The 12,530-nt window shown below is 38.0% G+C and overlaps 1 protein-coding gene across 1 annotated transcript in view; it reads right to left on the bottom strand.

Annotated features, from left to right (window-relative positions):
- Positions 1-10,895, bottom strand: part of si:ch211-256e16.3 (kelch-like protein 20) — a 34,293-nt gene extending 23,398 nt beyond the window's left edge. Inside the window, exons 1-4 of the mRNA XM_056237215.1 lie at positions 10,870-10,895; positions 9,443-9,717; positions 7,710-8,036; positions 3,537-3,680 (exon numbers count right to left, since the gene is read on the bottom strand). Coding sequence (XP_056093190.1) covers positions 3,537-3,680; positions 7,710-8,036; positions 9,443-9,700 — 729 coding nt within the window. The 5' untranslated portion in view covers positions 9,701-9,717; positions 10,870-10,895. The remainder of the gene's footprint in view (positions 1-3,536; positions 3,681-7,709; positions 8,037-9,442; positions 9,718-10,869) is intronic.
- Positions 10,896-12,530: the final 1,635 nt, after the last annotated feature.

The raw sequence follows: 12,530 nt of genomic DNA, 5'->3' as shown, positions 1-12,530 counted from the left end.
TTAGTTCATCAAAACAAACAAAGGCGGCTAATCCCAAACACCTGCTGCGATCATGATACACAAACCCCCGGCTCCCCTGGAAACATGTCACAAAAACACTGTCCAACCAGGCTATTTCCTATATGAACACCTTTTTATCCTACACATACAAATAAAGGTTCACAGCGATACCATAGAAGAACCATTTTTGGTTCCCTAAAGAACATTTCAGTGGCAAGTTCTTAAAGCTACAATATGTAAGATTATTGTAATAAAATATCCAAGAATCACTAGCACAGTGTGATATATTTCCTGCATACTTACAATTTCCCAAAAGTTCCCAAAGATTTTTAATTTCAGAGAGATTCCATTTTTAATAATTGGCTGACGTAATATCCACGTTATCCCTGGTTTCCGCTAGTAGTACTGCCATAGTAACCATGGCCACAGACGTGGACAACAGCGTAGTGTGTAACGTCTAGCGGCACGCTGTTGTTGTTTTGTTCAAACATTATGGACCGTGGCAAGCAGACTTTGGGGAAAAAAGGAGAACTAAATCGAGGATCAATATCAGCGTAGCGTTTATGAGATGCCGAGAGCTCCACGTCCGCGACTGACTCCGACTTGACAGAGCTCTTGCATGTGCTTTATTAGACAGGTGAGCAAATGTACATAAAACGAATCAATGTTATATAGTTCAACATGATGAAATGTTAGAATATGATCAGTATGTTATTCTAATGTTGATCTAGCTTACTGCTAGTTTCATATAGCAAACAAACTAACACAGAATAACATTTTAACTTTCAACACACTCAAATGCAGTTTAGTGTGATAGTGTAGACCGAGTGAAACAGCGCTGCGTTTCCTCACAAGTTTAATTCGTCTAATAAACTGACCTGTGTGAGTAATCCAGCACTTGCGGGTAGTTTGGTAGAATGAAATGTCCTTATTCCTTTATATCCACGAGACTCACGTGTGGCGCTGAGATCTCTCTCTCATTAGCAATCGCACCCTGCTTCACACCACAGTCATGATCATCAGTGTATTCACTCATCCATAAACATTATTAGATCCATCGGCATGACGACAAGTTCCATAAATCCACTTATGCGTCATCAACCTACGCCTTTGTTATTGTAAGAGGTTAGCGACCCCTAGCGGCGAAAACAATTACATATTGTAGCTTTAAAGGGAGACTTCACCTCTGGAAAGATGAATGTGTATTTAAAATGGGTCATTTATGTAGAAGAAATGTGAAATTATTGTTGAATTTGGAGCTTTCTAGACTGAGAAAAGACAGAAAATGTATTTTTGGCTTATGTGGATGAAAGACAACCACTCCCAGAATGCACTTGCTTCGCTGCCCTAGGAGGCCACGCCTACCGGTAAGAGAGCGCAGTAGTTAAACAACAAGTCTAGGCTACTAGTGAGTCTCCGTGATGAGTCTGCCCGAAAATGTGTTTCGAGATCGCCCAAAATGTCCGGGATTCGGCTTTTGCGTTCTACAGTCGCCATTCATTATGTTTACTGTGGCGAGCAGGACGAGACTAGGGCCGCGGGAGGACGGCACGAGGCCGGTGGCGTGATTACCGATGAGCGACACCTGTGAGACGCACCGGTCTCGTATCTCTCACGGAGGAGCGGGGATTTTCTTAGCAATGTTAAAACGCAACCGATCACTTGTTTAGCGTTCATGTAAACACTACATTCAGATTCACCAATCAGAATGAATTCAGTTAGATTGAAACAAAAGGTGTGCAAGTAAACAATGAATGCAGGGTTCCTACAGGTTTCTTCAAGTTAAATTCAAGTCTTTTTAAGACATTTTTAAGACCATTTATATAAAAAATTAATACCTATTTCACGTCCCTACCAGCAAAGAAAAACAAAATCCTTGAACTTGTGTTCATTTATTTTTCAAATGTGGAATGGGTAAAAGATGATAAGGCAAGCAGGTGTGAAAAATAAAAACATTTCAGTAGGCCACAAGAAAGTTTGCCGAACAATGTTAAGTTGTTTTTTAACATTAGCTAGCTACTTATTCCATGCTGGGAATATGGGGAGCTGAGAGACCCCTGAACAATAAACATCGAAAATCATAATAATAGTGGTTGACAAATGAAACTTTTGAGGAAAAATACAATACGGAGAAGTTACATAGCACAATTTTTAAGGCCCAGACATAAAAATTCAAGACTTTTTAAAGTCTTTTTAAGGTATTATTTCCAAATTAATAAATTCAATGCTTTTAAGGCTTTTTAAGACCCCGCGGGAACCCTGTGAATGGCGACTGCAGAAAGCAAAAGCTGAATCCCGGACATCGACGGCAGGACATGTCCGGGAAAAAGAGGATGGTAACCCCTACTACTCAGCTTTCTCCACAGAACAAGAGCCTGCTATCTTAGCTTCCAAAAAAAGATGTCTGACACTATGTGTACATTCTGTGAGTGAGATCCACCCTCTATGGGCGGGTTGAGAACATGCGGGACAGCCCCTACTACTGGCTGTAGTCTTTAGCCTCGGGCCAAAAAATCCTCCGATGACGCAAAATGACGATTTTTGCGTCATCGGAGGATTTTTTACAGATAAAAAATACATAAATCTCTCGTCTCAGGGGGATATGAGGGTGGAAAGCACGGTAATTTGAAAATACTACAGGTTTTCTACTAATACAAAGCTTAATGTTAAATCCTGAAGTATCCCTTTAATAGAACCTTTTTTTAGTGTGAAGAACATCGTTACAATCTATAGAACTTTCATTCCATTATAAAAAAAAATCTTTTGTGCAAAGGAAAGGTTCCATTGATGTTCAAAGTTCTTAATGGAACCATCGATGCCGATAAAGAACACTATATATAAGAGCTGCAATAATGACATGCTCATGACATTTGACATTTTTCCCATTCCATTTCCATTGGAAGTCCATTCCCCCAAAACTTTCCCAGTTTGAGAAGTTATAAACACATCGCAGAAGTAATCCATATGAATCGAGCGGTTTAATCCGAGTCTTCTGGAGAGACACTATAAAATGAACAGATTATATCTAGGCTAATATTCACATGTAAACATTGATCAATGCAGATGAGCACGTGAAACATGGTAAACGGAAGCTCAACCGTATTTGCCTGATGCTCGATTCATATGGATTACTTTGTTGATGTTTTTATGAACTTTATGGTGGTGAAATGGACTTTCAAATTTCAGGTTTCATAAAAAATAACTTAATTTGTGTTTTATGGTTTGTAACAATATGTGGGTGAGTGAATGATGACAGAACTTTTGAGTGGACTATCATCAAATGTTTTGAAATCCTCAGATTGCCTGTGATTTTGTAGTATTGCAGGGAAGTGGAGTTGCATATTTCCACATTTTTAATTTATTATTATATAATTGTTTGAATTTATGTTTTAAATAAGATGTCTCAGAGTGTGATTGTTGAAGTGTCCAAAGAAATTGTGCATCCTCAAAGTCTATAGTAACTGCCCCATGAGTGCTATGGCATTACTAAAAGCGCTGGTCGGGATATATTAATATGAGTTATGAGTATGACTGACCCTCTCGAAGCTCTGTCTGCGCGAGGAGCTTTTCTCCAGCCAAACGATGGCCGCCTCGAACACGGTCTCCTCTTTCGGCACGTTCAGATCGTCACTGGAAATGATCTCGGTCAGTTTATCGGCACACAGAGAAAGAAACTCCTCCTGTAGGGTGAGACAGAGAGATTATATAGATATACTGTATATCCATAGTATAATGTATAACTCGTATCTAAAAAATAATATCAATGACAGTTAGATTCCTCATGATTTAACAATTAAGAGAGTCAAGGCGGAAAATCATGTCACATATTTCTAATACTGAAAACTGCAGTATTCATCACTGTTTTCTACACATTCTAGGTTTTATTTTCACTTACAATGATAAGATTACACTTACACAGATAATACAAATACTTATATTACAGGATACTGTGAAAATGTATAAAATGTGTTGGAATTACAGGTTTGTTGATGTTGCATCAAAGATTTATTTTTACACATTGTTTTTTGCAGCGTTTTTGGACCAATCACAACTTTTGGAAATCTGTTGAGCGTATGAATGCAACGGCCAATCAGAAGCGTTTGGATGAATAAATAAAAGGTTCTTGGTTTGTTTTGTCTAAAAGAAAGTGCCGTTTCTCCACACACAGGCATTTGTAATGCATTTAGTTATTTGACATTAATAATTATTATTACAATATCAAGGGCAATAACCAACTATTTGTCATAATATTATACCATGGTCTGGGTGAATACTCGATTCTGATTGGCTGCAGGGTGTCCGTTAAAAAGTGATAGAGGACACCTAGTAAAGTAGCTCTGGTGAAACTGACTGTTTACCATTCGAAATTAATAAATAAATGCGCTGCCTACAACAGCTGTGAGTAACCATAGCAACAGGCAGTCAAAGTATCCGTTAACAATTTGCTCTATCAAAACAAACATCTAACGTTAGTTGGATATTACACAGCCTACTAATACAACAATGAGCGACTTCGTTATTTCTTTTACATTTATGGAGAATAAGACAACTTTGACGACTGGGATGCTGCTGAAGAAAGAAAAAAATGTAAATAAAACGGAGAAACGACACAATTTGACAATAACACTGGGAGCATGTAGGCAAATGACCCTCTCTTTGATCGGATTCATTTATTGCCCTCTATAAGCGCAAATCGCTGGAGCGCAGAACTAATTGTTTTTTTTGATTAATTGTTTTATGTGTAATAAAAAAATAACTATGCCTACCTTTGTGTTTCATGAAAAAAAAAGCATTTTTGAACCTGAAGGGTTCTACAAGCTGAGCGGACTATAAATATCTCCGGTTGCTAAATAAACCGTCAGGCAAGTTATTATTTGTAAAAACTAGATTTAGCCTAATTAAAATATAAACTAATGTTTTAAAAATGTTTTATTTGGCAAGTGACCATGGTATAAGCGGGTTAATGCCCTCCGAGGTGTCCATTGTCAGGTTTTAATGGACGACGGCGAGGTGTGAACCGGCCGACGCGCAGCGGAGGACACCTCGGAGGGCATTAACCCTTACTTGTAACCCTTTCCCTGTAATGAGGCCCTTTTTTTCATTCTATGTATTAAATTTTTTAAATTACATGAATATCATAACAATAATATAATATAAAATAAAAATGTATTCTTTTGATTATTCTTTTATGGTTATTTCTATGAATATATTTATATATATATATATATATATATATATATATATATATACACACACACACATACTGTACAATTTTCAACCTAAAAAATATACTTTCATTAATTTTATTTTTGCATCAAACCATTTACAAATGTTCTTTTTCTCTATGGTATATTTTGATATCATATACTCATAGTTCATATACTGATAAGTTCTATTCAGACCAGACCTTTAGTTCACCTCAAAATGTGCATGTCTGAATTCTGCTGCCATTTCTCTAAAAGTGTAGACATGTCTGGTATAGAGCTGGTAAGTCCCGCCCATCCGTAAAACTCCAAGTGGACCTCTAGGTTGAAAAAGCGTCAATGCAAGTGAATGAGAGAAAATAATTATTTTCTGATCCCGTTTGAATTGTGCCATGAATGTGAACATATGTTTGACAGTATATTGTATGATTCTTTGGCTAGCAGTTGTGGAATAGACATAACGAGAAAGACTACACGTCGCATATGTGACGTCACCGCATAACACATTTTCCCTCCACAAATCACGGTGCGATAATCTAAGGAATTAGATCGAGATGCCTGTGTGTTTTGTACCCAAATGTCACCATTCAAACACAGGCATGTTTAGCGGGATCCGTGTGCTAGTGGTGGTGACTATATCAAACGCGTCGAAAGCAGCGAAGAGTTGTAGTCCACAAAGTGCTCTCACACAAAGTCTAACCGTATGAAAATTCTACCCGCTAAATTGTAGCATTCTTTACACGAAAAGTTATATAAAAAATTCACAGACAACATATGTTCACATTCATTGCAAAATTCAAACGGGATCAGAAAATAATTATTTTCTCTCATTCACTTGCATTGACAATTTTTCAACCTAGAGGTCCAGCGGGGTAAGCGGAAGGGGCGGGACTTACCAGCTCTACTGGTATGCGGTCTAATATCAAATGTGACATGAGTTTGTGGTTTTACTTATTATTATGGTTTATTAGCATAAAGTCCAGACATGGACATGGACTCGTTCTGCTTCTATAGTGTTAAAACCTCAATGTTTAGCTACGCTTGCAGAATGTAATACCAAGAGGCCAGAGATGATTCTTAGAAAGGATATATTTTTTTTATATGATTAACGTACCCGTTCCTTCTCTGATGTATATATATATATGTATAAATGCTGTCAAAGTTCATACATTTCTCAGGCTCTTGCATCTCCTTCTGCTCCTTTACTCTGCTGGCAATATTATTTTACGGATAGATGCACTTTTATGATGGAAAGATGCACTTTTATGATGGATAGATGCACTTTTATGATGGAGAGATGCACTTTTATGATGGAGAGATGCACTTTTATCGCACTTTTATTATGGATAGATGCACTTTTATGATGGATAGATGCACTTTTATGATGGATAGATGCACTTTTATGATGGAGAGATGCACTTTTATGATGGAGAGATGCACTTTTATGATGGAGAGATGCACTTTTATGATGGATAGATGCACTTTTATGAGGGATAGATGGACTTTTATGATGGATAGATGCACTTTTATGATGGATAGATGGACTTTTATGATGGAGAGATGCACTTTTATGATGGATAGATGCACTTTTATGATGGATAGATGCACTTTTATGATGGATAGATGCACTTTTATGATGGATATATGGACTTTTATCGCACTTTTATGATGGATAGATGCACTTTTATGATGGATAGATGCACTTTTATGATGGAGAGATGCACTTTTATGATGGATAGATGGACTTTTATGATGGAGAGATGCACTTTTATGATTGATAGATGCACTTTTATGATGGATAGATGCACTTTTATGATGGATAGATGCACTTTTATGATGGATAGATGCACTTTTATGATGGATAGATGGACTTTTATGATGGAGAGATGCACTTTTATGATGGATAGATGGACTTTTATGATGGATAGATGCACTTTTATGATGGATAGATGGACTTTTATCGCACTTTAATGATGGATAGATGCACTTTTATGATGGATAGACGCACTTTTATGATGGATAGACGCACTTTTATCATGGATAGACGCACTTTTATCATGGATAGATGCACTTTTATGATGGATAGATGCACTTTTATGATGGATAGACGCACTTTTATGATGGATAGACGCACTTTTATCATGGATAGACGCACTTTTATCATGGATAGATGCACTTTTATCATGGATAGATGCACTTTTAGGGACTTCAAAACAGAAACAGCCATTCACTGCCATTATAAAGCTTGGAAGAGCCAGGACATTTTTTAATATAACTTTGATTGTATTCGTCTGAAAGAAGGATGTAATAGACACCTAGGATGACTTCAAGGTGAGTAAATCATGGGCTAATTATCATTTTTGGGTGAACTACCTCTTTAATGTGACCGGTAACGTGTGATGCCGGCATGGCCCTGCTGTGGTAAGGTGAGCATGGCTTCAGGATCAGAAGTGTGAGTGTGTGAAGCCTGAATCAGCACTGCAGTGTGAGTGTGTGAAGCCTGACCTGTTGGCAGACGCAGCTGAAGTGCTGCTGGATGTACTCCATGCTGCGTCGCTCCAGCTCCCGGCACGAGTGCGCCTCGGCGAAGCAGTGGATGCCCACGCAGTTGATCTCGTCCATCTGGCGCTCCATGAAGCGGCAGCAGGCCTCGCGCACCGCCAGCACGTCCAGCAGGTTAGCGGCCGCCAGCAGCGCCTGCACGTTAGCCTTGGAGATCACCACCTCCGCCGTGTAGGCGTAGTTCACCAGCATCCCGATCATCTGCGGCTCCACTCCGTTGATGGCCACGCGCTCCTGACGCGACTCCATCAGGTCGGTGGAGAACATGGCCTGTGCCGACAACACAACACAGCTTTAGGCTTTCAGCAGGGGCTGGAACATCTCTCTAATACTGAAAACTTCAGCATTCATCACTGTTTTCTACACTGTACACCTGAATAAGTTGGCAAAACTCAAATAATTTGAGGTAAACAGTTACATCCATTTTTTTAAGTTAAGAAATGTTATGTTTAAGCAAGCAGAACTTGCAGGTTTTTATTTTGTAATCATACATTTGAATTGCTCTTAACTTGAAATATTTGAATAAGCTAATTCACACAAACCGAACATGGTCTGTGCCGACAACACAACACAGCTTTAAAGGTGCGGTATGTAACTTTTCCACTCTACTAAAGCATAAAAATACCATAATATGTTTGCAGATATTTAGGAAAAATGCTGGGCTCACATACTTAATGTTAAAGCAGAAATAAGAAAGCTGTAAAGTAACAAACTCGCTCGCTCCTCTCCCCATTGGATTTTGGTAAATAGAGCTTCAACAAATGTGTACATCGAATACACAGTCGAATTCAGAGGGGATTGTGGGTATAAAAAGTAGTGAATGAATGTAGGGAATGATGTCGTTCACGCAGAATTCGGACACCACTACAAAATGGCCATTTTGTAGTAAGAGAGTGATTCGATCATTTTGTGTTGACCGTGTACGCGCAACATCCTATAGCATCAATTTTGATTAATTCCCCGGAAAACAGGACATAATATCTTATGTAATTTCATTCATCTAGTAAATACATCTTGATTTAAAGGGGCTATATGCAACTTTTCCCCCAAAATAAACGTAACAATAGCCTTTTTATTTTACCATTTATGACTCAAACATCTCCTGATGAGCATACTGACACCTTGTCCGCTCACAGTGGGTGCACCTATAAACCTGTATCCTAATTTTCCTATTTTCTGTCGGGTCGGATTTTTCCCGCGCTGTCTGCGGATGTGACGTCAAGCGCGTTCATGTTAAACGTTTCAGATCACTCTGCCACCACCGCTAGTCAGCAAGTAGCCTACACTCGCAAGCAGTGCAATGGATTTTGCGAATACACAGAAGAGACCCAGGACAACTCGGACACCAACAGTAACTACAACACGACCCTGCGGGCTCGGCTCGAAGTGTTCAACCCTCAAGCTGTCACTCCGCCCTTTGCAGGACCGCGCAAAATAAGCGCCGTTCTCAAAGGCCGCCGGAGCCTGTGGCCACCGCGACGCGCTCGCCGGACTCCCTCCCTCGAGCCTCGCTCTCGCCTTCTCCGCCTCCTCTCACAGACGCGCAGCTGCCGCTCATGAGCCGCACTGCCGTCGTTTCTGATGCAAACGCTCGCCGGAATGACTCCCTCGAGCGTTCTCTCTCTCCTTCTCCGTCATTTTTTGCAGTGCCCTCAGCTTGCCTGATGTGTCATTACCTGGAAATATGAGCTGAAGGAGGCGAGGACGATGCGGTGACAGGGAAACTCCTGCCCCCCGCAGCACAGAGTCACGTCACAGAAGGCCTTATTGAGCCGCAGGCTGTTCAAGCCCTCCAGCACCTTGTTGGGATGCCGAGCCTCCACAAACACGTAGTCTTCGCTGTCTAGAGAGCCCAGCGGGAAGCCCGAGTCCTCGGCACACGGAGACGCAGGGAGACTGGCGCTCGACGGCAGGTTCACTGCCATTATCTCCATCGCAACAGTCCGTCAGGCTGAGAGAACAACAGAGAGACAACATCGGGATTCAAGCATGCTGTGCGTCACATATAACTATTACAGCACTTGTGTAATAACTATGCATGTAATTTAATGACTTCATATCAATTGAAAGGCTACATTGAATATTTGTTCTTAGTTTATGCATAGGACAATTTAAACGAACTGTCGAAAAGCTATTGAGAAAATTATTTTTTAGGATAACAGATATCCATTTTAACCTAAAATCTTGTTCATTTTGTCAAATTTTATAAAAAATAGTAGGGGCTGGGCAATGATCAATCGCATCCAGAATAAAAGTTTGTGTTTACTTAATATATGTGTGTGTACTGTGTATAATTATTTTGTATATATAAATATACACATATGCATGGATATATTTAAGAAATATTTGCATGTATACTGTATATATATTTATACATCATTTATGTTATATATAATTAAATATAAATATCTTATATATATATATATATATTATTAAATGCATACATGCATGTGTGTGTATTTATATTTACAAAATAATTATACACAGTACACATAATATTACGTAAACACAAACTTTTATTTTGGATGTGATTAATCGTTGCCCAGCCCTAAAATATATATATATATATATATATATATATATATATATATATATATATATATATATATATATATATATACTAATATAAATGTTATACCAATATATAAAATATAAAATGTATTATAAAAATATATTTCAATTTGTAAATTTAGGTATAAATATATTGTATAATAATGACAGCAAGTCTAATGTCAGATTAATGTGTTTTGACGAAAAAAAAGAAATAAATAAACGTGCAAAAACAACCTGTCAAATTACATCAAATGTCGCTTCAGTTCAGCTCATGGATCCTTTCTGCCGCTTGTTTATTACTCCTAAATTAATACAAAGGAATAAAATACTTCATGTTGGTGTGGTGTATGTATTTAACAATCATTAGAGGTTCAACAGGCAGAAATATAAAGTACACACTGATAAAGTGATGTAAGGGGGAGTTGACTGGTTAATGGAGTTGGTAAATAAATGCCTCCGATAATTCACACGAATGATGAGTGACAGTAAAGGCGAAGTCACTGGAAGCGATAAAGACACACACGTGAAAACAGCAGCAATATGATCTTACCGAAAAACATGTCTGAGTTGAAATCATAGGTTGAAATCAGCTCAAGTTCTCCATATCTTCTTCACCTGAGAGTGTTTATGAAGAGTCGTGACGCCATGTCTTCTTCTGTGAGGACAGCCCGAGTGCAAACACGAGGCATCAGCGCCTCCTCTCCATCTGGAGGAGTGAAGCAGCGCCTGCATCTGACACCCATTTATAACCATTATAACCAGCGTTTTTACAGTCTATGGTTATATAACTAAGACAACATCTGTATCGCAAACCCCTCCATGATGACATGCTGCATGTTGCTAAATTTAAAGGGCAGTGACTGTATTGCAGTGATGTCTATTAACTACTTTAGTACTTTAGTATGTTGTTAAAATTGGTGTTGATTCAGTTAAATTTCAGATAAAGGCCTATATACAACAAGTGGCATATTTTCAGTTAAATAAAGTTGCATTGTTGTCCCAACACTGTTTTTTTATGTCTTTGCATTACAACTTACAACTTTGTAAAAAAAAAACATGCTTGAGGAATTTAAAGCAATCCGTTTCCATGACTGTAAAAAATTTTGGTAACACTTTACAATACGGGTGCACTAATATGCATTAATTCATGTTTAACTAATGCATAGATAATCATGAGTTAATGTATGATTCATGAAGAACTAAACCATTAATTAATGATTACACTGTAAAAAATAATTGCCATTTCAACTTTTTTTTTTTGTAGACACAACTAAATTTGTAGAAATTGTCCAGACAACAAGAACATTTAAGTTTAATTGTCCTCAACTAAGCTAAAAGTTGAATTAACTAGTATAACTGTTGTTTCAACTAGAAAACGCATGTTGATACAATTGCACATACACCATATATTGTAGGGCTGGGCGATATATCGCACGATATTGTTATGCGCGTCTCTTCAGTAAAGCCGGTTCTTTGATTAGTAGTAAATCGCCTTCACCTGCTTTCAGATGGAAGATATGATGCAGACATGAGTGTTAAAGTTAATGAGATAATTAAGTGATTCATTTAGTGATGATTGAGCATTATTGAAGACACCTGATGTTATCAAGCAGAATCACTGAAGGAGAAAATCTAAAATTGTAAGCCACCGTTATGGCGATCAGTGTTTGCTTTAGTTGGGCTCTTGATCCTTATACTTTAAGTTTAAATTTAGTTTGTCTGCTGTTATTGATTTATAACAGTCAAATGAACAAAAACAAGTGTGATCTGATAGTGTTGGTTATGTTTTGACATACTCATGCTGTGATCTGACAAATGAAACTCATTCAGATGATCTTGTTTAATTTGATAGCAACAGTTTAGTGGTTCTACAGCACAGCATATGATAATCGTATGTTTCTTAAAATCCAAACCATTTAATAAAAATTGTTCTGATCAAATCACTTTCAAATGCATTTATTTAGAAACGCAGACATCAATAATCAGCCTGTGAATCTCAACCGTGGTGACAATAATAATCCTTGTTGCCACCAATCACAACTCATTAATGGCTCCCATCATGCATTGCGGTATGAATAAATTATGATCTGAATTGTCTCTGTAATTTACTTTTCCTAATTGAATATTCTGTTCATCACCATTGTTGAGATGCATTGACTGAATCGTGATATCTGTGTGTGCCTAAAACAAAGATTTTTTTTTTTTTTTTTA

The sequence above is a fragment of the Rhinichthys klamathensis genome, unplaced genomic scaffold (genome assembly GCF_029890125.1).
Source record: "Rhinichthys klamathensis goyatoka isolate OS25496 unplaced genomic scaffold, OSU_Roscu_1.1 h1tg000484l_1, whole genome shotgun sequence".
Taxonomy (NCBI): domain Eukaryota; kingdom Metazoa; phylum Chordata; class Actinopteri; order Cypriniformes; family Leuciscidae; genus Rhinichthys; species Rhinichthys klamathensis.
This window is presented reverse-complemented; position numbering and strand designations above follow the sequence as displayed.